The sequence below is a fragment of the Lampris incognitus genome, chromosome 6 (genome assembly GCF_029633865.1).
Source record: "Lampris incognitus isolate fLamInc1 chromosome 6, fLamInc1.hap2, whole genome shotgun sequence".
NCBI lineage: Eukaryota > Metazoa > Chordata > Actinopteri > Lampriformes > Lampridae > Lampris > Lampris incognitus.
The window spans coordinates 65,037,294-65,062,343 of NC_079216.1; the positions used below are offsets into that span (position 1 = coordinate 65,037,294).

Below are 25,050 nucleotides of genomic sequence, written 5' to 3' on the forward strand. Positions count from 1 at the left end.
TCGACCACTTTGTATGGACTAAAGCGAGTCGTGCTTTTGAGCAAAGTTTTTTAGGGGTCCTCGTGTGTCAGCTCTCTTTTCTGGGCCTACATTCTTTTCATAATCCAACTCCCCACTTCCGCTTTAGCTCTCTTCAGCTTGCCGTCTACTGACAGAATCATGCACTGGGCGAAATTACATCCTAGCATATCAAGCACACCTCATATGTGCTTGTCAAGACACGTGGAAGTGCGGTGGCTAGCCTGTTTCGAGGTTAATGTTTCACCCTTTCTGCTTGTCTGTTAAACCTGCAGGTAGAGGTCACTGCCTCGGGGGAATGTAGTGGATTCGAATCTCCCCGAATAAACCCGAGAGTGGAGGAGGCGACCGCGTCCTCTAGCATGTGTGTTCACACTTGAAGGTAGAAGAATGCGTTTACCTCTGCGACGCTCCCTGAGCGCTCACAGTGGCTCCTCAACCGGAAGCGGATTTAGGGATGGCTTACACGGGCAGGCCCCCCAGGGCAGCATCGTGGTGGCACAGGAAGCTGGCAAAACATAATAATAATAATGGTGGCGTCCGGGTAGCGTGGTGGTCTGTTCCGTTGCCTGCCAACACGGGGCTCGCCGGATCGAATCCCCGTGTTACCTCCGGCTTGGTCGGGCGTCCCTACAGACACAATTGGGGGGGGGGTAGTGTGATCCTACGTCCTCCTGGTGAAACTCCTCACTGTCAGGTGAAAGGAACTGGCTGGTGACTATCACTAGTTCGTGAGAGCTGGGGGAAGGAGGCGGGTGCAAGTGCAGCTGCAGCGCGACTGACTCATTCTTCAGCGATGCATTGTGCATAGCGCAGCAAGCCTGCACTCACTGCTAACGCTCACTCCCTGATGTTGCTCATGAATAGTTGGCCCACGTTTCGCCGCCCTTCCCAATTTCCTAGCTCGGCAGTAGTCGTGAGAGTGGTCACGCAAATGTCACCAGTATTATATTTTTTCGGCCAGCTGTGTCTGCAGGGACGCCCGACCAAGCCGGAGGTAACACGGGGTCTCGATCTGGCGATCCCCATGTTGGTAGGCAACAGAATAGACCCCTAAGCTACCCAGACGCCCCCTTATGGACACTTTAGGAACACTAGTGTTGCGCTAGACCAGTGTTTTTCAACCCAGTCCTCAAGGACCCCCTATCCTGCAGATTTTCTTTGCAATCCTGAATAAGTACCTGTTTGTAGTTATTCAACCAATCAGCAATGAATGTCTGAGTTTGCACACCTTGCATAATTAAGTGCTATGAAATGACTGGTTGAGTAAGTACAAGCAGGGCCACCTATGCAGGGTTACAATGAAAATCTGCAGGATAGGAGGTCCTTGAGGACTGGGTTGAGAAACGCTGCACTAGACTGTTCTATGTATGGTATATCGGTGTTTGAGTGTTTTCGCTGGCCTTTGGGTTGAAGGTGGGTTCGCCCAGGGCGCCGCGCAAGCTAGAACCGCCACTGCTCCTCACTGTTGTCTTTCCCCCCAAGAACAAAACACGGTAGTGTATTAATTACATAATCCACGCGAGCTTGAGATAGTCGCACACTGCTTGGTTTGATACCTACCTCCGTGTAGGGCGCCACGACTGTGGGTGCTGGCTGCAGCAGTTCCCCCCCCCCCCGACTGCACAGGAGAAACGCTTGTCAGCTGCGTGTACTTGCATCGCACTTGTAAATCCCAAACTCACGTACACATACTTAGCACTACAGCGATTTGCTTGCAGCTGCCGGCAGCAAGGTCAGAGCGCACGCCTCCCTGGACCCCCCCCCCCCGCCCCCCCCACACACACTATGATAGTCCACTGCCTGCTCAGTACGAGAGAGGGTCGACTCCTCTGCAGCGGATATTCCTTCTGTCGTTTTTGCTTCACATCTGCTGTGTTTGCTGCAAAGCGTGGTCAGGTCTTCCCTCATTTTACAGCACACACACACACACTTCAAAACACTTGAGGGAATCAAAGCGGGGCAACAACGTACCACTTTTGATGATATGTTTATATTTCGTATCGATCTGCATCCAAGACCTCGTTACACTACCAGGGCTGCAGCTGAAGAGCAACAAAGAGACAGCGGCTTCGTCTGCGAACCATCTGCAAAAGCCAACGCGTTTTATGTTGTACACGTCATCCATCCATCCGTTATCCGAACCGCTTATCCTGCTCTCAGGGTGGCGGGGGTGCCGGAGCCTATATATCCCGGCAGCCACTGGGCGGCAGGCGGGGAGACACCCTGGACAGGCCGCGGGGCCATCACGGGGCCTTCTTCGTTTTATTATTCATATTCATCATTTTGCTTCCGGTTGGATCAACAACGATATCGATGCTGCTCTTTCTCTCCGGCTCTGCACCTCCTCCCCTCGCGTGTGACCACCCTCCTCTCTTCTCTCTCCCTCAGCAGCACGTCTGCGGCCTCCCGCAAACTGCTAGCAATAGCTGACAATTGGAAAACGCTGTTGTGCGCAGTGGACGATGGTTACTGTGGCTATTTCGGGGGCTGAACTGTGCTGAATATCTCGCTTTTTAAACTCCATGTTCCCGCGGGCTTGATGCTCCACGGTCAGCAGTATGCAGTCATGGCCGTCCGCATAGCGCGGCGGCCTATTCCGTTGCCCACCAACACGGGGCTCGCCGGTTCGAATCCCCGTGTTACCTCCGGCTTGGTCGGGCGTCCCTACAGACACAATTGGCCGTGTCTGCGGGTGGCAGGCTGGATGTGGGTATGCGTCCTGGTCGCTGCTCTAGCGCCTCCTCTGGACTGGGGGGAATAGTGTTATCTTCCCACGTGCTACGTCCCCCTGGCGAAACTCCTCATTGTCAGGTGAGAAGAAGCAGGTGGCGACTCCACATGTATGGGAGGAGGCATGTGGTAGTCTGCAGCCCTCCCCCGGGATCGGCAGAGGAGGTGGAGCAGCGACCGGGACGGCTCGGGAGAGTGGGGTAACTGGCCGGACCCCAGCTCGTAAAGAATCTTTGGCCCAAATATGGCCCACGTCTGCAGTTATCTTACGGCCCACATTTGGCCTCGAACGACGGCGTGGACTCAGGGTGAGTGTGGCTGCCTCAACTCAGCCACGGGTCGTGACACTTGGGCCTCTTCTGGCCCACACAGCAAGGCCGGTTCGTGACATTCGGGCCATGTCTGGCCCACACAACAGTTGCCAGTGCCGTAACTGAGCCGTAAATGCCAAAAGTGTCCCGGATTAGGCCCACATGTGTCTGCTATCTGGGATACAATTGGGGAGAAAAGGGGGGGTATATATACTTCGCACAAAAAGTAAGGAAATGTGTGTTTGGTAGGCGACGTCTTTGTTGCAACAATGCTTCTTGGCAGTAAATCTTACACCGTTGGAAAGCCTGTTTATTCCCCTTTTAAACGGCGCCACGTTTGTAAGGAACATGCATTTGTGGGATGAGCAGCAGAGCTGAGTATGTGGGTTGCACCCATGCAACATTTGCCAGATCTTCTCTGCTGATGGCAAACAGCTTATTTTGCTGTTCCTATTGGCTCTTGTGTTGAGCTTCTGGTACCCCAGGTGCTGCCCATCAGCTGCCTGAGAGAAGATTTACTGCCAAGAAGCATCGTTACACCAAAGAGATAACCTACCAAACACACATCTCCTTACTTTTTGTGCGAAGTTTATATATATATATATATATATATATATATATATATTTATTTATATTTATTTATATATATATATATATTTATTTGTTTATTTATATTTATTTATATATATTTATATATATATATATATATATATATATATAAACTTAATCCACTGAAAATGTGCAGTCATTGCTCGGCCTAACTCAGATTACAAATGTTACATGATAATCCCACATCGTTGTGTTCACGGCGTGTCAGTTGTGTGTTTTCGTCTGTGATACTGTGTCCTTGTTTTCTGATGCAACCAGCATGATGTGATGCTACGGTTATGTGGGGATGATGTGGTTTTGAGAAATCCCCCAGAACCACCACCACCCCCCCCCCAACACTACTGTAGCCTAGTCTAGGGTGACTGTCTGGATTGCACCGCCGCTCTGCCGCGTGAGGGGGGGGGGCGCTGTTTCAGCAGGCATCCCGCGGCCCTGTGATTGATGGGGTTTATTAGGAGTTAAATGGCTGCAGGAACCCGGCTTTTCCTGATGGCAGAGGATCAGAGGGTCCCGTCTATTCCCGGGCCTTTGATATCTTTGCCCAAAGTTGTGTGCTGTTTTCGTTCATAACCCAGAGGAGGAGCGTGTGACCCTCGCCTCCTCTCCAGAGCTCCTGGCTGTCCAGCGGAGCATGTTCTCCTCGTCTGCTAGCTGGTGTTTTCCCTGGCAGGGTGTTTTACCAGGTCATTTCACCTTCAGCTCTGCAGCCGGGATACGCCCCGCTGGGGTGGTTAATCAGGCGGGTCTGGCTCTGATACCCAGGTAGTTTTCTAATCAAGCTCTGATCCGGATCTCTGCAGGACCTCCCCCGCTGCGGTGTTTACGGGAGGATTCGGGAGAAGCCCTGCGTGTTTAAAGCTGCCAAAAACGCTTTGTCATCACAGGCTGCGTGGTGGTTTTTCTGATCCCCGTCCAGAACTATGAGTCAGCCCCGCAGGGACGGCGCGCGTCATGCTCAGCCGTGCTCTGATGCCGGTCTGGAGCACAGGGGGTCTGCACATGCGGGTCGTGAGGATCGCCCTGGTTTTTCTGCAGAGGAAGTTCAGCAGAGACGGACAACACAGCCAGTTTGGACTCCGAGGATAAATACTTCTAAGTTGTTTCGAAGTGGGTTTTTCTCCCCCACCCCCTTTTTTTCTCCCCAATTGAATCCGGTCAGTTACCTACCCCGCTCTTCCGAGCCGTCCCGGTCTCTGCTCCGCCCCCCCTGCTGATCCGGGTAGGGCTGCAGACTACCACATGCCTCCTCCCATACATGTGGAGTCACCAGCCGCTTCTTTTCACCTGACAGTGAGGAGTTTCACCAGGGGGATGTAGCGCGTGGGAGGATCATGATATTCCCCCCAGTCCCCCCGGAACAGGCACCTGGAGTGACCAGAGGAGGCGCTAGTGCAGCGACCAGGATACATGCCCACATCCGGCTTCCCACCCGCAGACACGGCCAAATGTGCGTAGGGACGCCCGACCAAGCCGGAGGTAACACGGGGATTCGAACCGGCGATCCCCGTGTTGGTAGGCAACAGAATAGACCGTCACACTACCCCGAAATGGGTTTTTCTGACACGTTGGTCCAAAGTCGGCCTATGCATTTTATAAAACGATTTTTTTTGAAAAAAAAACACCTTTTTACTTGTATAATGTCCCTTTTCACAATCCAGACTTATTTACTCCCCCCCTCCCTCACCCCCTCCCCTCACCCCCCCCCTCCCAGTCCGTGACCGGAGTCATGGCCAAAAGGGACATTTTAACATTCCTCGTATATGCTTTAGTTTGTGTTTTGTGCAAACACAAAGTAAAATCCGCCGTTGACTCCTCTGGACTTGAACTCACGCAGACTCACCGGGGAGCCGGCATATGCTTTCTTAAACCCACGGTGAAAAGAGGACGGAGCGGTGCCAAACAAAACCCCCCCGGCGTCCCAGGAGCACGGAAACACTTACCTGTGTTTTTAAGGCCGGCCAGAGCCTCTGGTGGGGGAAGAAAGACAAATAGCCAGGCTAATGCTTTCTGCCCCGTGGAGATGGAGATTTGATAATGGTACACTTTAAAGACTACCCCAGTGGTCACTAAATGCCCCACTAGGGGTGGTCTCGTTATTGATACGCCTGCATGTGTTCAACCGTCTGGCTCCCAACAGGTGTGACTGGACACATAGTAGCTTAACACCCTTCAGCTTCTGACAGTCCTGATATACCGAGAGCTACATTGTGACCCGTGGCTCCTGGTTGGTGAATTAAGAGACGGGCCTCCGCCAAACAAAGGGTGGTTCACACAAGCAGCTTACTACGACCTCTAGTTACGGTTTAAAGTTAAACGACCTCTAGCGGTGGTGCTGCCAATAGCAAGCGTAGTTACTCTACCAGACTGCGAAAAAACACAGAAACGCCCTGACTACATGTTGTGTTGTTCTCACATGGTTTCTATCACTGTTTGCTGACGACTCACCTGTATCCGCCTGTCTGTGAGGCGTGGTAAAGAGGACGTCAGCAAGTACATAAAAAACCCCACAATGCACAGAGGCCAAAAGCATCTGCGGCGTATCTCCTGCCGCCGGTAGGGGCGCTAATTTAGGAACCGCTCCCGTGGGTCGTATTCGAGGGTGGACTGGAGGACTTGTAGTGTATTCGTGTTGCACGGGACATCTATCTGATGCTGAGCCCCGAGTGTGAAACGGTGTGAATGTGAAGAGGTGGCAGCTGGAACTGGTGCTGCTGCGTGTCAGGGTGGGATCAGAAGTGAGCGGCACCATATGGGCCGCTAGCTCCAGCTCTGTCACCACCGCTATCAGGATTGTTTCCCGTCACCCCCTGCGCAGTGTGCCGACCGTGGTGCCAAAAACAACAGGGACCGCCGACCACCAGGAAGCGGGGATGTTAGCTTAACCCGCATGGCACAAGCTGTGTAGCAATCTCTCCTCTCCCTCACCTCTGACTCGCCCCCCTCCCCCCCCCGCTGACTCTCTCTCTCTCTCTCTCCCTCTCTCCACCGCTGACTCTCTCTCTCCTCTCTCCTTCTCCCCTCTTTCTCTCTCTCTCCACCTCTGACTCGCTTTCTTTCTCTCTCCCTCCACCTCTGACTCGCTCTCTTTCTCTCTCCCTCCACCGCTGACTCTCTCTCTCTCTTCCTCCACCACTGACTATCTCTCTCTCCTTCACCTCTGACTCGCCCCCCCGCTGACTCTCTCTCTCTCTCCCTCTCTCCTTCACCCCTCTTTCTCTCTCCCTCCAGCTCTGACTCGCTCTCTTTCTCTCTCCCTCCACCTCTGACTCTCTCTCTTTCTCTCTCCCTCCACCGCTGACTCTCTCTCTCTCTTCCCCCACCACTGACTATCTCTCTCTCCTTCACCTCTGACTCGCCCCCCCCCGCTGACTCTCTCTCTCTCCCTCTCTCCTTCACCCCTCTTTCTCTCTCCCTCCACCGCTGACTCTCTCTCTCTCTCTCTCTCTCTCTCTCTCCCTCCAATGCTGACTCTCTCCCTCTCTCTCTCCCTCTCTCCTTCACCCCTCTTTCTCTCTCTGTCCCTCTCTCCATCACCTCTCTCTCCCTCTCTCTCTCCCTCTCTCCATCACCTCTCTCTCTCTCTGTCCCTCTCTCCATCACCTCTCTCTCTGTCCCTCTCTGTCTCTCTCCCTCACCTGACTCTCTCTCTCCCTTGCCTCTCTCGCTCTCTCTCTTCCTCTCTGTCTCTCTCCCTCACCTGACTCTCTCTCTCCCTCGCCTCTCTCACTCTCTCTTCCTCCTTCCCTCACCTCTGACTCTCTCTCTGTGTCTCTCTCTCCCTCACCTCTGACTCTCTCTCTCCCTCTCTCTCTGTCTCTCTCTCAAATCTTGCCGCTTCCAATCTCTTCATCTTTCACCATCTCTTACTTTTCACTCGCTCCATAATCTTTGCAGCCCAGCCGTCTGACAAAGAGCACAAACTGTTTCTCTCCTTTCTGCATCTTCATCTCCTGTCTGTCTCGCGTCGTCATCTTCATCTCCTGTCTGCCTGGTGTCGTCATCCTCCTCACGGCAGAGGGAGGAGGGAGGGTGTTACTGATGTCTCCTCTCTACTGTTGTTCAGGAGGGGACTTTCCTCTGGAGGGAGGGCACACGCTGTTCTTTGTTACTGACAGACCTGCATTCAGCCGGGAAGGGAGAGCGAGATTGCAACAAATTCAACGATATTGCAATAAAACATGTCACAACCCCCCAACCCCCGCTCCCCCGCCCCCTACCCCCACTCCCCCCACCCCCTACCCTCACTCCCCCCACACACACGCTTCATCTCGCTGCGTTTTGAAAGAACGTTTTGGGCTGATGCATGATGAATGTGTGAGGGATCGGAGAGGTTCGTAACCTTTCAATATTTGAACTTCTAAGACCCCCCCCACCCCACCCCACCCCACCACCACCCCCACCCCCCCAATGCAACTCTGCTTAATACCCCCTCCTATACACAAGCTCACACATCACCACCACGGGCTCATGTCTTTCAACCATACTTACACACACACACACACACACACACACACACACACACATAGAGACACATGCAGACATACACACACTCACACGCACACATGCAGACACACATACTCACACACACACAACCACATGCAGACACACACACACACATGCACATACACACACACAAACACATACACATGCAGACACACACACACACAGATAGAGACACATGCAGACACACACACACACACACACACACACATAGAGAGACACATACAGACACACACAAACACACAGACGCATGCAGAAATACACATACACACACATACTGACACATGCACACACACACAGACACATGCAGAAACAATGAAAAGCAGACACACAAACACACAAACACACACACACACACACACACACACACACACACACACACAATGAGACACAGGTACACACACACACACACATGCAGATACATACGGACACACAATGAAAAGCACACCCACACACACAGACACACATAGAGAGACATGCAGACACACACACACACATACAGACACACAGAGACACAATGAAAAAAACAAACACGCACACTCACACATAGAGACATGCAGACACACACACACACACAGGAGAGATACTAAGGCAGTGTGTGTGATGTATTGTCCATCAGACACAACTCTGTATCTAATCTTGAGGTTTGTCAGCTAATACAAACAGCAGTGTGTTTATCAGTGTCTCGTGCTCTTCATTTCAGAGCAGCAGGGCGTCCAGAGAGGTGGCACGCCACACTTCCTTTATCCCTCGTGCTAAACTTGTGACAAAACTGGATATCGAAAACAAACGAGGTGCAACAAGTTGCACCGATACCAGCAAGTATTTCCCTGACAACCGGCCCGATACACATGCTATCATGGGTTGCAAGTTCATGTATATGTGCAAGTGTGCACACGGACATTTGCACCATGTAAAGGGTGTGACCCGAGCTTGACCTTAGTGACTGAATGATCACTTAGCATGATGGCATAGGCCATGCCCAGATCTGTCTTGGGCGGTATGTTTATCACCTTTGACTCGCCTGTCAAATTCTTCCAATCAGAGGCCAAACAGTTGGTTTGGCCGCTGCAGTATTTGAAATATGTGAGTGTGTGTTCCACATCCGATCCATTCATTTCCCTCGACACTGTTTACGTTGTCGAGCGACAGGTTTATGCACGTTATCTGTGCCGAGGGTGTAAGAAGAAGAGAATAGGAGAGGTCTCTGGGGGGGAAAGGGAGGACAGGCATTCTTCTGATGCATTCATTAATTTCCCATCCCTGATTGGCAAGTTAATAAGTAGCTCGATGGGATGTGCGGAGTGACATCTGGGTGCAGCTCTGAGGAAACATTTACATGACAACGGTCTTGCTAAAAACGGAAGAGTTTTTCCTTTGTGTTTTAAAAAAAAGAGTTCTGCGTTCAGACGACTCGCATGCACACGAGCAGGGGTGTAGCTCAAAATTCTGGGCCCTATACATAAGCGGTCTCTGTGGGCCCCTTTCCTCGTTTGTTTCTCACGCATCACTTTGTTTTTTGTTTTTTTTAGTTCTAGCATACCGTATATTATTTACAATCACAGTACATTAATCTGTTTTAACCTAACTTAACTATCTTGCAGTGATTGAAAAAATGTACAGTGTCACTTCAAACTGTGATGCATCTTAGGGTACTGATGCTGACACCCACGATGTTGATTCCACAGTGAATGCCCACTGACAGGACTTCTTGTTTGCAAAGTCATTGATTAGCTCTTTAAAGTCCAGTTGTTTCCCCTCATTTTGCCTTCCCTCCCTTTCCTTTTTCCTTTTCTTTTCTGGAACCCAGATGTTGCTTTCTTTGGGAAAGACGTGACCCTGTGCTTGTATCAGCAGTCACTCGCCACAGGACTAGATGAGCTGCATTGAGAGATGCTCGCGGGGGGGGGGGGCGGACCAAATCATTTTGCACCTTTTGTAAGGGCTGAGAGGGGCCTCAGGGAGCCTCCACTGTTTTCTTTAAGTCCCTCAACCGACGTACTGAGCCAATTTTAACTGAAGTTATGACACTAATTAGTTAGAAATAAAAATTTGCAAACCAAAACAAACTTTTAATTCCAGGCTTCCCGAGCGCCCCCCCCCCCCCTTCCGGGCCCTGGTAGCCCCCCCACTCCCCCCCCCACTACGACGCCGCTGCACACGGATCCGCAAAAAAAAAAAAAAAAACGACTGAAAACGCTGTAGTACGCATGCCAGGCCAGTAGTTGGCGGTAAAACTTTTTAGCAGAGAGCCTTTCCGGTGGACCCCCCGATAACATCGCGCGCCTGCGCACAATCGCCTTCTTCCCAGAGCGGTGAGTAAGCAAACGGACGACGGCGGGTGTACGCTCGAAAACAGACCATTTTGGTTGCCCGCCGTCGACGTATAGGTGGATTGCGAATAACGCGTCTCCGCATATCGCAGCAACGGTGCGGCAAATCCACGCGTTGCCGGAGGAGCGTTAATAAACTCGGCGGAGATAACCGCGCAAACACGGCTCGCTAACCCGCCATTGTTAATGTCGTCTTCGTACTCGCGCATGGCCGTTCGACTGAAGCCGCAATACGCATGTGCGAAGTGGGGCCGTGACGTCACCGTTTTCACGGGACCCGGTTTTGCTGGTTTACACGGCGACGCCGGAGTTGCGTTTTCGAAAGGGTTTCCGCTCTGGAACCCGGTTTCAAAAGTCTGCGTTTTCAGGCCCCCCCCCCAAAAAACGCAACAACACTTTAACCGTGTTATGGCAAAATACCCACACTTGAAGTTAATTTTATTACGTAAAGTTCAAGTATATTTCCCTAAAAACAGTGTAATAGTAGTATACTTGTAAGTATACTTGAGGATAATTTTGTTGAGTATATCTCTGATAAGTACTTAGAAAGTAAACTGAGAGCTTACTCACTGATTTTTAGTTTAAAATAAGTATAGTAATAGCACACTTGAATAAGCTACTCGTTTGTAAGGGAGCTGTTATGACTGCATATTGTGAACGTCTACATTTTCTGTCAAAAGGAAACCTCAAACAAACAAACATGCACATTCACTTTCCCCCGTACATAGTTAAGGGCCCGTCCCTCAAGTTACCCTTGCTTACTAATGATGAAAAAAAGTCAATGGATGCTCCCTTGATTGTGCTGTTTGGTCTCATGATGCTTCTCTTTTCAGTCGGTGTTGACTGATGTCTGTGGTACTGGCCTCTCTAATACTATGCAGGGACCCAGGCAGGATATGGCCCATTTATTACAGGACATAAAGGAAGAGCTGACAGGGTCATCAGCTAATGCTAAAACTATTAGCAAGAATAATTCAGCGTAGGAATCAAATGGGTTTACCATTTGAAAGAAGGAAAATGGAGGAGAGGGAAAGGGTGAAACCGGTGGAGAAAAAAAGGAACGATCGGCTGAAAGATGGTAGAATGAGGCTGTTTTGTTGGCCTGACCTTTTGTTTTGGGCAAACAGATTTAAAGAGGGACACAAAAGGAGCCCATGACGGGCAATAGCTGATGCAGGACTGGTAAAGAGAGGGGACATGCCTGCAGGGCTCCTTGGTGAAACAGCTGAATACTCCCAGCAGAAATAATGTTTGTACATATCCTGCTAAAGGATAGAATACATTCACACTGGACGCATGCATGCGTGCATGCACAGATGCACACACATAACATGCATGTGGACAAAGCTTGTGTGAGTACTGCGTGTGCACATAGATATACTGATACAATCACACGTCACATCACATCACAACCCATCACATCACACTCAGCTCCTCCCAAATTTGACTCTTTACACCAATCTCCTCCCTTCAGGGCGACAGAAGAGAACAGACTCTTTCACACTGTTTCCAGATGAAGATGAAAGAGTCTACCAACCAGAGTCTGAATCAAGGGGAGTCCTGGTCCTTCGGTCCTGGTCACCTCAAAATGCACGGTGTACTGCCCTGTAGGAGGAGGTCTGGCGAGAGCTGCAGAGGTGAGGTGAAGTGGATTCAGACACCTTCCCACCGGGGGCTGATGTTACTGGGACTGATGTTGTTGGCGTTTCTTCCCACTGCGGCAACCTTCAAACAGAGTGTGCCCAGAGTCAAACTCAGCTACAAAGGTAAGGAGTTCCAATATTTTGACTGTTCACAAAACAATATTTTTAACAATATTCTTGATGATGATTAAAAAAAAAAGTGCTGCATACCCTTAATCTAGCGATAAAAGCTGAGGTAATTCTAGCAATTTCTTCTCTTGTTAAGGGGACATGCTGGGCTGGGCACAACCGTATCAGTTTATTTACCAAGAACCACACTAGATATATGTCATCTGCATCTTCGGTGGTTGCAGGTGAAGTTTTAAAGGAAACATCTACCTCTGGTGCTTTGGTTTTTTCCTTTCCTGCTTTTCCTTTGCTTCCAATATTTCAACTTTTGTTTAAGTAGTCACCAATTTGGTGAGGTTTGACTCTCCCCCCTCTCTTGCTTTCTCTCTCTCACTCTCTCTCGCGCTCTCTTGCTTTCTCTCGCTCGCTCGCTCTCTGTGTTGCGCTCTCGCTTTCTCTCCCACTTGCTTTCTCTCTCCGTCACTCTCTCTCCCTCTCTCATTCTCTCTCTCTTGCTTTCTCTCTCACTCTCTCGCGCTCTCTCTTGCTCTCTTTCTCGCTGTCTTTCTCTCTTGCGCTGTCTCTCCCTCGCTCTCTCCCTCGCTCTCTCACTCTGTCTCTCTTGCTCTGTTTTTTCTCTCCCTTTTGTACTTTTTCTATACACAATAAGGAGCAGAAGAAAAAAGTGAGAGATAACACCCACTTAGTTGTAATAGCAGAGTAAATGGTGTTTGAAGCATCAGTGTAAAACAGAATGAGAGATTTAAAACTGGTGGTGGATGGATGAATACACTTACTTCCTTTTCCCCCCATTTCGTTAACATTTGATGAACAATGTTCTGGTGCTTCTTGTGGGGCACGTGCATGTCTCAATCCTCAACGGCCATGTAAATCTTTATTGCATAAACAAGCCGTCACGCTTATTCTTTGAAATATTTATGATAGCGATGATGAAAGTGCAAATATTTGTTTTTAATGGAGTATACTGCTGAGGCGGAGGAGCCATAAATTTCCTTTTAAACATACACAATGTGCATTTCATTTTGATGCACCTGGATCATAAAAGACTTGTGCAGTCTGTCATGTGTAGATCGGCCTGTCCGGCCTCTGCAATGGCGGCGTGCGCTGTGTCCATATGTTTAGTGTTAAGTCAACTGAGTCTGTTTGTTCTGTGCCACCATGGGAAAGCTAACTTATTGCTCCCCTAAAACCCCACTCTAAACTCTATTGCGAACATTACTGCACACTTTCCGTCCTCAATATCTCCAACAATGCGACTCTGTGCGAGTCTCGCATAGGATACCAACTGCAATCAGAGACACAATTTCACTTCTTAGCTCCAGAAAAAAAAGCGAATCACCACGGTGATCTAAAAGTAAACTTGCTCTGCCTTCCACCTCCAAAACCCCTTCGCTTGGTTTCCAAACCCAGCACAGCTGGAAATAGATGCACATTTACGTCCCGAGCGTCCAACATAAATATATGTTAGTAGCTGCAGGAATAATGATTGCATGGAGTGATGTTTACCCAGCAGTTAGGCCAGCGTTTAGCTCCGCAGTTTGTCTCATCTCATGTTGGTTTCAAAGCAGAGAACTTGATGAAAATGAGGCTGCTTATTCATTCACTTCACATATGATTGCCTTTGAATGGATCCACAGTTAATATTTTATTCCAGTCTGGTGGTGTACAGATCATTTCCTTTTGGGGATCATTAAAGTTTAATCGAATTTGATTTATGTTTTTCAAGATGTGTCTCTTAAATTTCTTGATTCTTTAGTTTTTGTTTTTTTTGTTTTTCCCTCTGAAGCACATGTTGTTCTGACCATAGTCGAATGCTCCATATGTGCAGTTGTTTGTGAAAAAGGCCATCGGAGTATCCAGTAGTTTCCCCCCGGGTGTCCGAATGAGAACGGTAAAACAATGGCTATGTTTGGCTCTCTCGGTCAGGGTGATTGAAATGCAGGAAGAAAAAAAAAATCCATCAAAAGCAAAATCATCCCTGGGCCAGTGCACCCCTGTCGTGCACACATTTTGTCATCACCCTGTCAGTATGCGCTCTTCAAAAGCAACACGGTGCAGCAGTGATAACACTTCTTCAAACATCACATCAGCATCCCAGAGAAGCACGGCTTCAGTGGGTGAAGGGTGAAATGATCAAAGTGGAATCATCCCTGATTGAATGAACACCTCAAAAACAACCTTCCTCGGCTGCAGACTCGTGAACCTTCCACTGAATAACCAATCAGGCCTCATACCCTAAGTGGTGTTTTGAGAGCTTGCTAACTTCAGAGTTTATAAATGGGCAGACCATCCGTCCATCCGTTAGCCAAACTGCTTATCCTGCTTTCAGGGTCGCGGGGATGCTGGAGTCTATCCCAGCAGTCATTGGGCGGTAGGCGGGGAGACACCCCAGATAGCGTCCGGATGTGGGCCACTTCAGGCAGTGATGCAGTACTGATGGCCTTCTTCTGGCCCTGACAAAATGGATGTGAGTCCCATGTGTGTTATAGCAAATAACGCCCAAATATGCCAAATCAAATGTGGGCCTTTTCTGGCAAAGATGCAGTGCTCTCGGCAACATGTAATCTGGATGTGACCCTGAAGTGGCCCGTGTGGTAAACGGTGAATATGGCCCAAATATCACAAAACAAATATGGGCCGTCTTTGGCAAATATGTGGCACATGAGGCATTGCTATTGCTTGGTTCTGGCCCAGATCTGGCAAACAGGAGCGGACCGTCCAAGTGCCATCATTCCACATGGTATGGGGGCAGGATGAAAGAAAGATGAAAGTTGGGTGTGGGACAGGTCTGGGCCACAGCTATCTGGGACCCTGGGCAGGGCGCCAGTCCATCACAGGGCCGATACAGTCACACCTAGGGACAATTTAATACGGCCGAGTCACCTGACCTACATGTATTTGAACTGTGGGGGGAAACCGGAGTATCTGGAGGAAACCCATGCAGACACGGGGAGAACATGCAAACTCCACACAGAGGATGACCTGGGATGACCCCCAAGATTGGACTACCCTTGGGTTCGAACTTAGGACCTTCTTGCTGTGAAGCGACCGCGCTAACCACCGTGCCACCGTGCCGCCACCACTCCAATCCAGTAAATCCAAATACAGTACAAATTCATACAAAGATAGAGAAATATTCATGTTGTATTCATCGCTCCACAGCCTCTGGCAACGCATCTGGAGCTCAGCTGGATAGACTATGACAATGGTATATCCTGTCGCGATCGGCATACACTTGGAATTCATTATGACAATAGAAATATGGCTCTCTGCCTAGAGTAAAGTAACATCATTTGGTCACAATGTAAATATTTTCATGATGTGTGATGAAAGTTCGGTCACACGTGTGCTCCGTGTATCTGTAGTCTTTGGGATGGGTACCATGTGGGTGACGGCTATTATCTCAATATGAACCATCTGCTCAAAAATCCATGACCTAACCTCCCTCCAGTTGGCAGATTTGATTAGAGATTTAAATTTCATCTTGCTGGCTGATTCATGACATGGGGAATATTATCAATCTCGGATAAAAGGAGAGGACTTAATACGCTTCTCAGATTTGGTTTCACTAGTAATGTTTCCAATCAGTTGTGAAGTGAATTTTACTTGAACTTTTCTAAGGTCTCAAAATATAAGATGCGAATTAGCTGTTTCCATCAGACGTGTTGCTGCAGACTACCACATGCCTCCTCTGATACATGTGGAGTCGCCAGCCGCTTCTTTTCACCTGACAGTGAGGAGTTTCACCAGGGGGACGTAGCACGTGGGAGGATCACACTACTCCCCCCAGTTCCCCCTCCCCCCTGACTAGGCGCCCCAACTGACCAGAGGAGGGGCTAGTGCAGCGACCAGGACACATACCCACATCACATCCGGCTTCCCACCCGCAGTCACAGTTAATTGTGTCTGCAGGGATGCCCGACCAAGCCGGAGGCAACACAGGGATTCGAACCAGCGATCCCCTGTGTTGGTAGACAACGGAATAGACCACCACGCCACCCGGACGCCTTAGTTTTATGACATTTTGCCGTTTCCATTCAACTTGTCTAATCTGATGCTTAATATTGCGCACAAAATTGCTTTGATGGAAACATAGCTAACGTGTCTGTCATGTGTCAGTCTTTATGTGTAGTATATTCTTTCTAACACTAGAGTGGCCGGGGTTTCACTCCTACTTAAAACGACCACAGGTGGTCAAAATGACCGCTGTTTTTTAAACTCTATATTCTGTCAAGATAGATACCCAGTTGAGATATTAATGCATTGCATATGTTAGTATGTCTGTAAGGAAACAGCAATAATACTATTTTTAAACAATTTAAATTTCAGAGAGACATGGTCGAACTTGAATAGCAAAATGGAAAAAGGGAAAATATGACCTGGAAAACAAGACGGAAAACACATATTGCTAATCTAACAAACGTAACAAAGCCATAACACGTGAAATGTAAAAAAACTGAAAATAAATATTGAAACAGTCCCAAAAAAACGAAAAGAACTTAAAAAATACTACAACGACCGTGGGCGGTGAAAATGACTGCCACGGTTTTTAAACTCTGTATTCTGTCAAGATAAATACCCAATTGAGATATTAATGCATTATATATGTTAGTGTGTCTGCTATGACATTGACACCAAAATTAACATTTTAACAACTTTAATACTATTTTTTAAACAATTTAAAATGGCCGCTGTCCAACGCCTGTAAATACTGCGACGCCTCGGTGGTAGTCATGGTGCGTCTGTAACGGTGTCTGTAACCAGATGTGTTTGACATAATCAAAAACCAAGTGTAGACTATTTCTCTGCACTGGAGGGCGCTAGTGTGTTTCTAGGACACAGCAATAAACGTCATGAAGGAAATGATGCGACCAGCACGCGTCATAAATAGTGACATGACGCGCAAATTACGAGCGATCATTTTGACCGGTCGTGGTCGTTTTAGGTAGATCTTATCGTAACTTTTTTTATGCAATTGATGTAAAACTCTTTTAAATGCAAATATAGACAATTTTAGGAGCATTCATGAAGCGGCAGGTCTGTATCCCCCCCCCCTCAAAGTTATTAAACTTTGAAAATCCAAAACGGTCAAAATGACCTCCTTGGTCGTTGAGTAAAAACAGATAAAAACAAGTTTGTACAGAGCCCTGAAGGAGACATTGAGGCCACACTTTAGTCATTTCTTCCCACTTCTTATTAATTCATGGCCTCACTTTATTAATTAATTCCCACATTTTTTAAAAATCGCGCCCACGTTTTACTAATTTCTTCCCTCGTTTTATTCAATTTGTGCACTTGTTTTATTAATGCATTAGTCTTATTCGTGTGCATGATCAAGGCCAGTTATAAGCAAGTGCACATAATAACCATATGATCCCGGCCAGCAGCGAATATCAATTCATACTCTGATTAAAAAAATGTCAGTTAACCAATCAGTGTAGTGACTTGGTTGCCCCCTTGCTGCAGAATGCCCCCCCCCTTTTTCCCCCCCACCATGATGTCCTCTCCGGGGCTTTTCTCATAGCCTTGTCCATAAATCTTACCAGTATCACTGGTCAAAATCAGTACACTTGCTGAAATATTATTCTGAGTACTCTGAAATGATGCATTGAACAGGCCACACAACATCCTCACAGCAGAGATGGTCTGTATTTATGCAACGCGAAACCAGGGGTCTCTTCTCTGCCAGTCTGAATACAGATTGCTCTGATTGCACTACCAGCATATTTAATGAAGATTATGCTAATTCATGCTAAAATATGTGAGTTGCCCCTGGACATATGGCAGATTTATATACAGCATCATTAGAGCAATTTTCCCCCTGCTTCATGCAGCAATTTCACCTTCGGGCTGGAGGCAGAGCTGGGAGACTTTATCAAGTATCTCCTTATTTGGTAACTTGTGTCAGGTATCTGTGCGTCTATACAACACAGTATTATGGCATTCTGGAGGTTAAACCTGGTTTATCAGCGGGACCTGAAACGGTTGGCAGCTCGCCAGCTCTGTGCTCTCCAACCCAAATAAACGTGTGGATGAGAGCGCTTCAGTGCTCCAGTGGTGGGGCTCATCAAGAGCTGTTGGGGCCGAGGGCTCTCCTCCCTGGAGAAAGGTGTGGAGCTCTGCGCTAAGTGGCAACAGCTAAGCAGGCCTGTTTCAATGGGCTCATAGTGATGCGTGTTTACAGAACAGATTAGCCTTAGCCAAAGGCTAGCATGGCTAATCTCCCTGTGGGGTTTAGCGTGAGGAGGGCACAGGGCCTCAGTGTGAAGGGAGCGTGTGTGTGTGTGTGTGTGTGTGTGTGTGTGTGTGTTAGTATAGGTGAAAGATATGAGCGTGTGGTGGTGATGTGTGAGCTTTAGTATAGGAGGAGGTATTAAGCAGAGTTGCACTGGGTGGATTGGGGGGATGGGGGTCTTAGAAGTTCAAATATTGAAAGGTTACCAACCTCTCCGATCCCTCGCACCAAGAGGGTAATCACAATGTCAAATCCTGTCAGAGTGACTCCCACTGGACTCCCCCACATTGAAGCGGTGTTTACACAGGGCATGTTGCTATACCGGCCGGGTGAAGAGAGCCCGCTGATTGCAGAGCTTTCCTCAGATCATGGAGCGTCTTCTCCGAGAACATAGTCAGCGTTGAGCTCTCAGAAATCCCTCTACGACACACCTCGGAGGATGATGATTCCAAAGACCGCCAGTGTTTATTTGCATACTTTACTTTTTTTTCCAGTGTGTATTTCCACCACTTTAATGAAAAGTACGGTATGAGTAAAACGTATCATAATTATCACTAACGGAAACGCATCTCACCTCATGATGAAAATATAATTATATCTTTTCCTTTTAGCCGTCTCTGAATTTTTACCACAACCTATCTCAGTTTATAACACATCAAGGATTCCTTTTACCACATGCCGTAGTTAAGAACAGGAAATATGCAGTCCTCACTATTATGGATGAGTGATGAGCATCCAGGAATCCCCAACTTGCTCTGACACGGATCTCTGGTGTTAGCCCTACTTTGGCCTTAACACTCATATACGCTATAATTAATGTTTATGATGCTGTTCAGTCGTCTGCTGAACGCTGGGCAGTGTCCAGTTTTCGAAAACATTATCAACCCCGTAATAAAACCGGCATCGCCCTCGTTTTGTTATCAGCAGCCAGCCAAAGGGGCATTTTTTTTATTGTTGTTTTATTCACTGTGATGACAGCTTGATGATGATGACTCGATAATGCCCCATTAGACTTAGTGTGCAGTCAAGGCCTTTCCTTTCTCTTCACTGTCACTGTGAGAAGTCAAGGTGTTGATCCACGGAGGATTATGGGCCAAAATCAAGACCAGACATGCTCGCGCTATCTCTAGAAAAAAACACGTGCTTTACTTGGCAATTTTTGCATGGTTGAGTTGCTTCAAGCAAGGTCAGCTTTGACAACATAATAATTTCTTTCTTTCCTTTTTTTTTTTGGTAGGTTCAATTATCACTAAATGGTACATTTTAAGAATGTAAACTTATACTTTCTGTTGCTTTCTGTGTCTCTGCCTGTCTTTTAGAGCTGGTGCAGGGCGGTAGTGTGTCCGTGTTCCTGGGCCCCTCTGAGGGCCTTCATTCCCACACCTTGCTGTTGGATGAGGAGAGGGGTCGTCTTCTGCTCGGGGCCAGGGATCACATCTTTCTTCTTGACCCTGACAACCTGACCAGAGGCCCCAGAAAGGTAGGCTACGCCAAACCAGGGCAACTGAAACCATTACATATAACATAACTTGGTCAGAGCTCCAAATTCTGATTCTCCAACTGTATAACATGCTGGCTGACAATAGATTTCACACAATAATTAAGGGTCAGCTTTTAATTACGGTTTTCCAGCTTTTCAAGACATTTACTGGAGCTGTTAGGTTGTTTAGGTAGACTGGGAAATATGGAGAGCAGTTTTGAGAGTCCTTTCGCACCCTGGGAGGAGAAAAGTTCAGAAAGATCTGGAGGAGATTCAAGTCTGACCTGCTGATTGCATGTCGACTGCCAGCACTCCCCCCTTAATCACATGTTTTTGGTTGTTGTTTTGGTATTTTTACCTCTTTATTAGACAATGGAGGGTAGATGGGGAATGTGGGACAGAGAGAGAGTGGTATGACATGCAACAAAGCTCACCAGCTGGAATCGAACTGGCGATGGTTGCGATTTGGCATGCGCTGTAACCATTCGGCTATGGAGACACCACCCCGTAGTCCCATGCTGGCGAGTGTATCAGCCAACATAAGCAAATCATTATTGCGTTGTGAATTTCTACAGTGAATAAAAGATACTAGGCTATATTGCCGATCTTCACAACATAAATTCATTTAATCAAGGGGACAATCATTTCAATTATTAGAGTGAAAAATACCTGACTATGTACACTAGCTTTAGTGTGTGGTGCAACCCAGGTAGCAAAATTGCTGTGGCTCGGACCCATCCCACACCCGACACTTTCATCCGGCCCACATACCGTGTGGAATGATGAGCACCGCATCTTGACTAAAAAAGGTCCACATTTGATTTGGCATATTTGGGCCATATTTGCTATATGTGTGCCACTTCAGGCTCACATCCGTTTTGTCAGGGCCTAAAGAAGGCCATCAGTGCCGCATCATTGCCGGAAGTGGCCCACATCCGGACGCTATCTGGGAATGAAGTCATCAGGCCGGGATGCCTTTAGTTCCTTGTATTCCTGGTGAAATCTGATTCTTTCTGTTCTCTCTGCTTTTATTTAGTGTGTCACACCTCTGTATCAAGATGCAGTTGTCCAGTTTTCCTTCAGGCTATTGTTTTAAGGTTAATGTAACGTTACATAGACTGGTTGTTCTCAAAGTGGGGCCCGCGGACCCCTTGGGGTCCGCAACACATAGCCAGAGGGTCCGTGAAATAATTTGGTATAAATTGTAAACTTGTGCTGTATCATTAAAAGGTGCGTGTCTACAGATGTGGACCATTTGCACCAATAAAACAAGCATATTGTGTCCATTATTCCCAACCAGTGGGAGTGAGTTGTATTAACATGATTCAAATTGAAATATGTTTCTATTTATCACTGTGAAACAGGTCTGGAGTATTTAGGTTGAAAAGTTTTAGAATGCTTGGAAAATTTGGGTCCTTGGAAAATTTTCTCCCCTGTAAGGGGTCCCTTGCCCCAAAAAGCTTGAGAAGCCCTGACTTAGACGAGAGAAAAGCAGGCAGGCGGGAACAAGAACAGAATCCTCATGTATCAGTCATTACTATGGGCAAATGTGATCTTATACACCCATGGGATTTTTTAGCCCTGAAGTTTGTCTCAAGAGACCACTGATTGGCTAACACTGATGTCTTTGCAGGCCTGGGTGTTGCAAGAGGTAGACAATAGATGCTAGGAGGAAGGAATTACAAATAACCATCATGCTTTGCTACTGACTGTCAGACAATCTTGAGGGCTAAAAAATTCCATGGGTGTGTAAGAACAAATTTGCCCATAGTAACGATTCATACATGAGGCCCCAGGTGAGTGTCGTGTAGTACCCCCCCCGTGCCCCCTGGGTAATGCAGTTTATTTAGGGCCATTAAGAATCGCCCAGAGAACCTGATATGGAGAGGGCAGAAAAGAGTACCAGCAGCTTGTGAGAAGTGCTGTTGTGCAAGAAAAAGTCGCGGTACGCCAAAGAGTAAAAACATAGAAGTGCTGGTACTGCGTACCGCTAAGTACCAGCATACTTCAAGCACTGCAACTATCCCAATCCTGGGACATGCATACTCACGTATGGAGTCACTTGAGACATCCCAATAACCCTAGCTATGTGCTGTGAATGACTCGTTATTAAAGACAGCCATTTACCTTCTCACCTTCTCATCATGATACTTACACCTGTCCAGCCGTCACTAGACGTGATAAAAGGTATTACTTCAGCACTGTGGGTGCCCTGCTCGAACGCAATCAGTCGTTTTTTGTTTTGGAGACGTTTTGGCGCAACAGCAACTGTTGAGTGAATGCTGACAAACTGAAAATCTTGGCCTGTGGAGTTGTCCACACACACACACACACGCGCAAACACACATGCATGCACACAAAACCGTACTATATATATATATATATATATATATATATATATATATATATATATATATATATATATATAATTTAGAAGTACTCCACATGTTAAAGTTTGTAGATGTGGGCCGTGTGTTTATGCAGCTGCGGTTGATCCACGAGCTTGGTGACATTGTGTTTATTTGATCTTTATCTTATTGCTTTAACTCTTAGTCCTGCTCTCAAAGTGTTGCTTTTCTGTTGCCTCTCTGGCCACCGGTGCTGATGCTCTGGAGATAACCATGCCCAAGTTCAACTCTCTGCGAGTTCTGTGACTGCTCTGACTGCTATGACAACTATGCAGGGGCCACAACTGGGCTAATCAGTGCGTTAAGATGGAATCCTGGAGTGGGACCCTCGGGCATTGAAGCACAGCCAATTTTTCTCTCGTTACCAATATTCAAGTAACTTCAGTTTAGACTTTAGACTAATTACTGCTTATTAATTAACCATAATACTGTATCCCAGATAGCTGAATCAGTTCATCTGGACACATGATAATGTATCCTTCCTAACGTCTCCATGGACCATTGTTAAAGTGGCCCATTCACCCCTTTTCTTTTTTATCCATCTATTTATGTGTATTTAAATGTCATTTTATTGCCTTATGTTGCTTTTGAATATTGTCTTAATGCCTTTTATGTGTTACACAAAGCACTTTGAATTGCCTTGTTGCCCAACTGGGCTGCACAAATAAATTCGCCTCGACTTGGCTTTTCCAGTAGACCATGATCGCAAATCCAGCTGACGTTAAAGTCCTTTCACAAGTCGCACACTGCGCTCGATCAGCACATCAAATCATGAGACTTGATTTTCTCCATGAATTCTTCAGTGGCATGCAATCATAGTAAAATCTGGAGACGCTGGCGTCTGTGTGCGGATGTGTTTGCATGCATGTTGGGGCTCTGTGCACCCATGAATAAGTTTGGTGATAGCACTCCATGGTAGGATTTAGCAGGAAACACTCTAAGCACTTAAGCCTGTTATAACACATGTGCGGACATGGAAGGAAGGCTACATACACTGGACACATGATGACCCTCCAGCTCTCTAATACCCCTAAGGTGTTGATTTTTGCAAAGCTGAGATCAGTTGATGACTGATGGAGGGAATCCTCCAGATAAGAGAGAAAGGGGGGATACAAAATAGTAGTCAAAATCCACTGAGCTTGGCAAAGTTTCGTCATTTGAAATGTGCCGTAATTCTCTCAGCCTCCCTGTATTCGTCTGTTCTCAGATCAGTTGGCCGTGTCCGCGGGACAGAGTGGAGACGTGCAAGCTGGCAGGCAAAAATGCAAACGTAAGTGTGCACACGGAGAGAGGCGGAAAAAATTCGAAAGAGTCTCAATAAAAAGCTCCAGTTTTTCCTGTCAGATGAAAAAGTACCCTGCTATGTCAGAGTACACATCCTTCAGATCAGGCTTTTAATTGAAGTTTATCTTGGCCCTCCTCCCCCGCCCCCCCCTTCTTCCCTCCTGACCTCTTCTTCCAGTTGGAGTGTGCTAATTTTGTCAGGGTGCTCCATAACTACAACCTCACACATGTCTACGCCTGTGGGACAGGGGCCTTCCATCCCAGTTGTGCTTTCATCGAAATTACAGGGCACCGAGAGGTAAAACATACAGGACTCACAAAATCTGAGCAAGAATAAAAAAAAAAATTATAGTTCGTAGCATTGGATTTGAGTGTTTTGGTTGTTTTTTTTTTTTCCCAAGGTTTGTATGTAATTGGTTTAAAGTTGTCCTCACCTACATCCTTCCTTGCATCCCTCAGGGCGGCGTGTTCCAGCTGCTGCCGAGCACGGTGGAGTCCGGCAGGCTGAAGTGTCCCTTTGACCCCTGGCAGCCGTTCGCCTCAGTGCTCACAGGTTGAGACGAGCTATATCACACCTGCCCCCTCTGCCCTTACAGAACATGTATACTTGGAAGTTAATTTTATTAAGTAGACTTTAGTAAAGTTCAAGTATATTTCCCACGTATATACATGGGAATGTACTAGTAGTATACTTGTAAGTATACTTCAGTGTAATTTTGTTTAGTATACCTCCGATAAGTACTTAAAAAGTAAACTGAAAGCATATTCACTGATTTTGAGTTTGAAATAAGTATACTCATAGCACACTTGAATGAACTACTTTTTTTGTAAGGGAGTCTTAAAAGCCATTTTATTGCAGGCACGGCACCGATCCCCGAGGAACACGCGGTGATCTTGTTTTTCGGTCGTCTCTACTCGAGTTTCCGAGTGAATTTGTTTGCAGAGTTTCCCCCGCGGTTGTCCCCCCCTGACATCATTTCCCCCGCAGTTGTCCCCCCCTGACATCATCTGACTGCTTCTGATCATCTAGGAGGCGAGCGGTCGTTTTTCAGGCCAATACAATTGCGTAAACAACACTTCTTGGCGGGGCGATATAAACATTTGGATATTCAACAGTTTTTGACCTTAGTCTGCTCTTCAAATGTTTGTTCCTCGAGGTCGTCCCGTGTCTGTTTCTGCGCGCTCGATTTCAATTAGAGAAGCCGGCGAAGTCTAATAAATCAGCGAAGCAATAACAATAATAGCTTTTATATGTACAGCGTTTTCTAAAACAAATTTTGCAAAGATTTCGCTTTAAGAAAACCTAAATGTTTGTAAAATAGATTTTCCTAAAGACTTTTTTCCTCCCACTGTCTCTTTATTGAAGA

At 47.3% G+C, this 25,050-nt stretch overlaps 1 protein-coding gene across 1 annotated transcript in view; it reads left to right on the forward strand.

The window, feature by feature from the left end:
- Window positions 1–12,023: 12,023 nt before the first annotated feature.
- sema3d (sema domain, immunoglobulin domain (Ig), short basic domain, secreted, (semaphorin) 3D) overlaps window positions 12,024–25,050 on the forward strand; it is a 41,588-nt gene continuing 28,561 nt past the window's right edge. Inside the window, exons 1-5 of the mRNA XM_056282497.1 lie at window positions 12,024–12,270; window positions 19,831–19,991; window positions 23,607–23,669; window positions 23,862–23,981; window positions 24,143–24,236. Of these exons, the coding sequence (XP_056138472.1) occupies window positions 12,024–12,270; window positions 19,831–19,991; window positions 23,607–23,669; window positions 23,862–23,981; window positions 24,143–24,236 (685 nt within the window). The remainder of the gene's footprint in view (window positions 12,271–19,830; window positions 19,992–23,606; window positions 23,670–23,861; window positions 23,982–24,142; window positions 24,237–25,050) is intronic.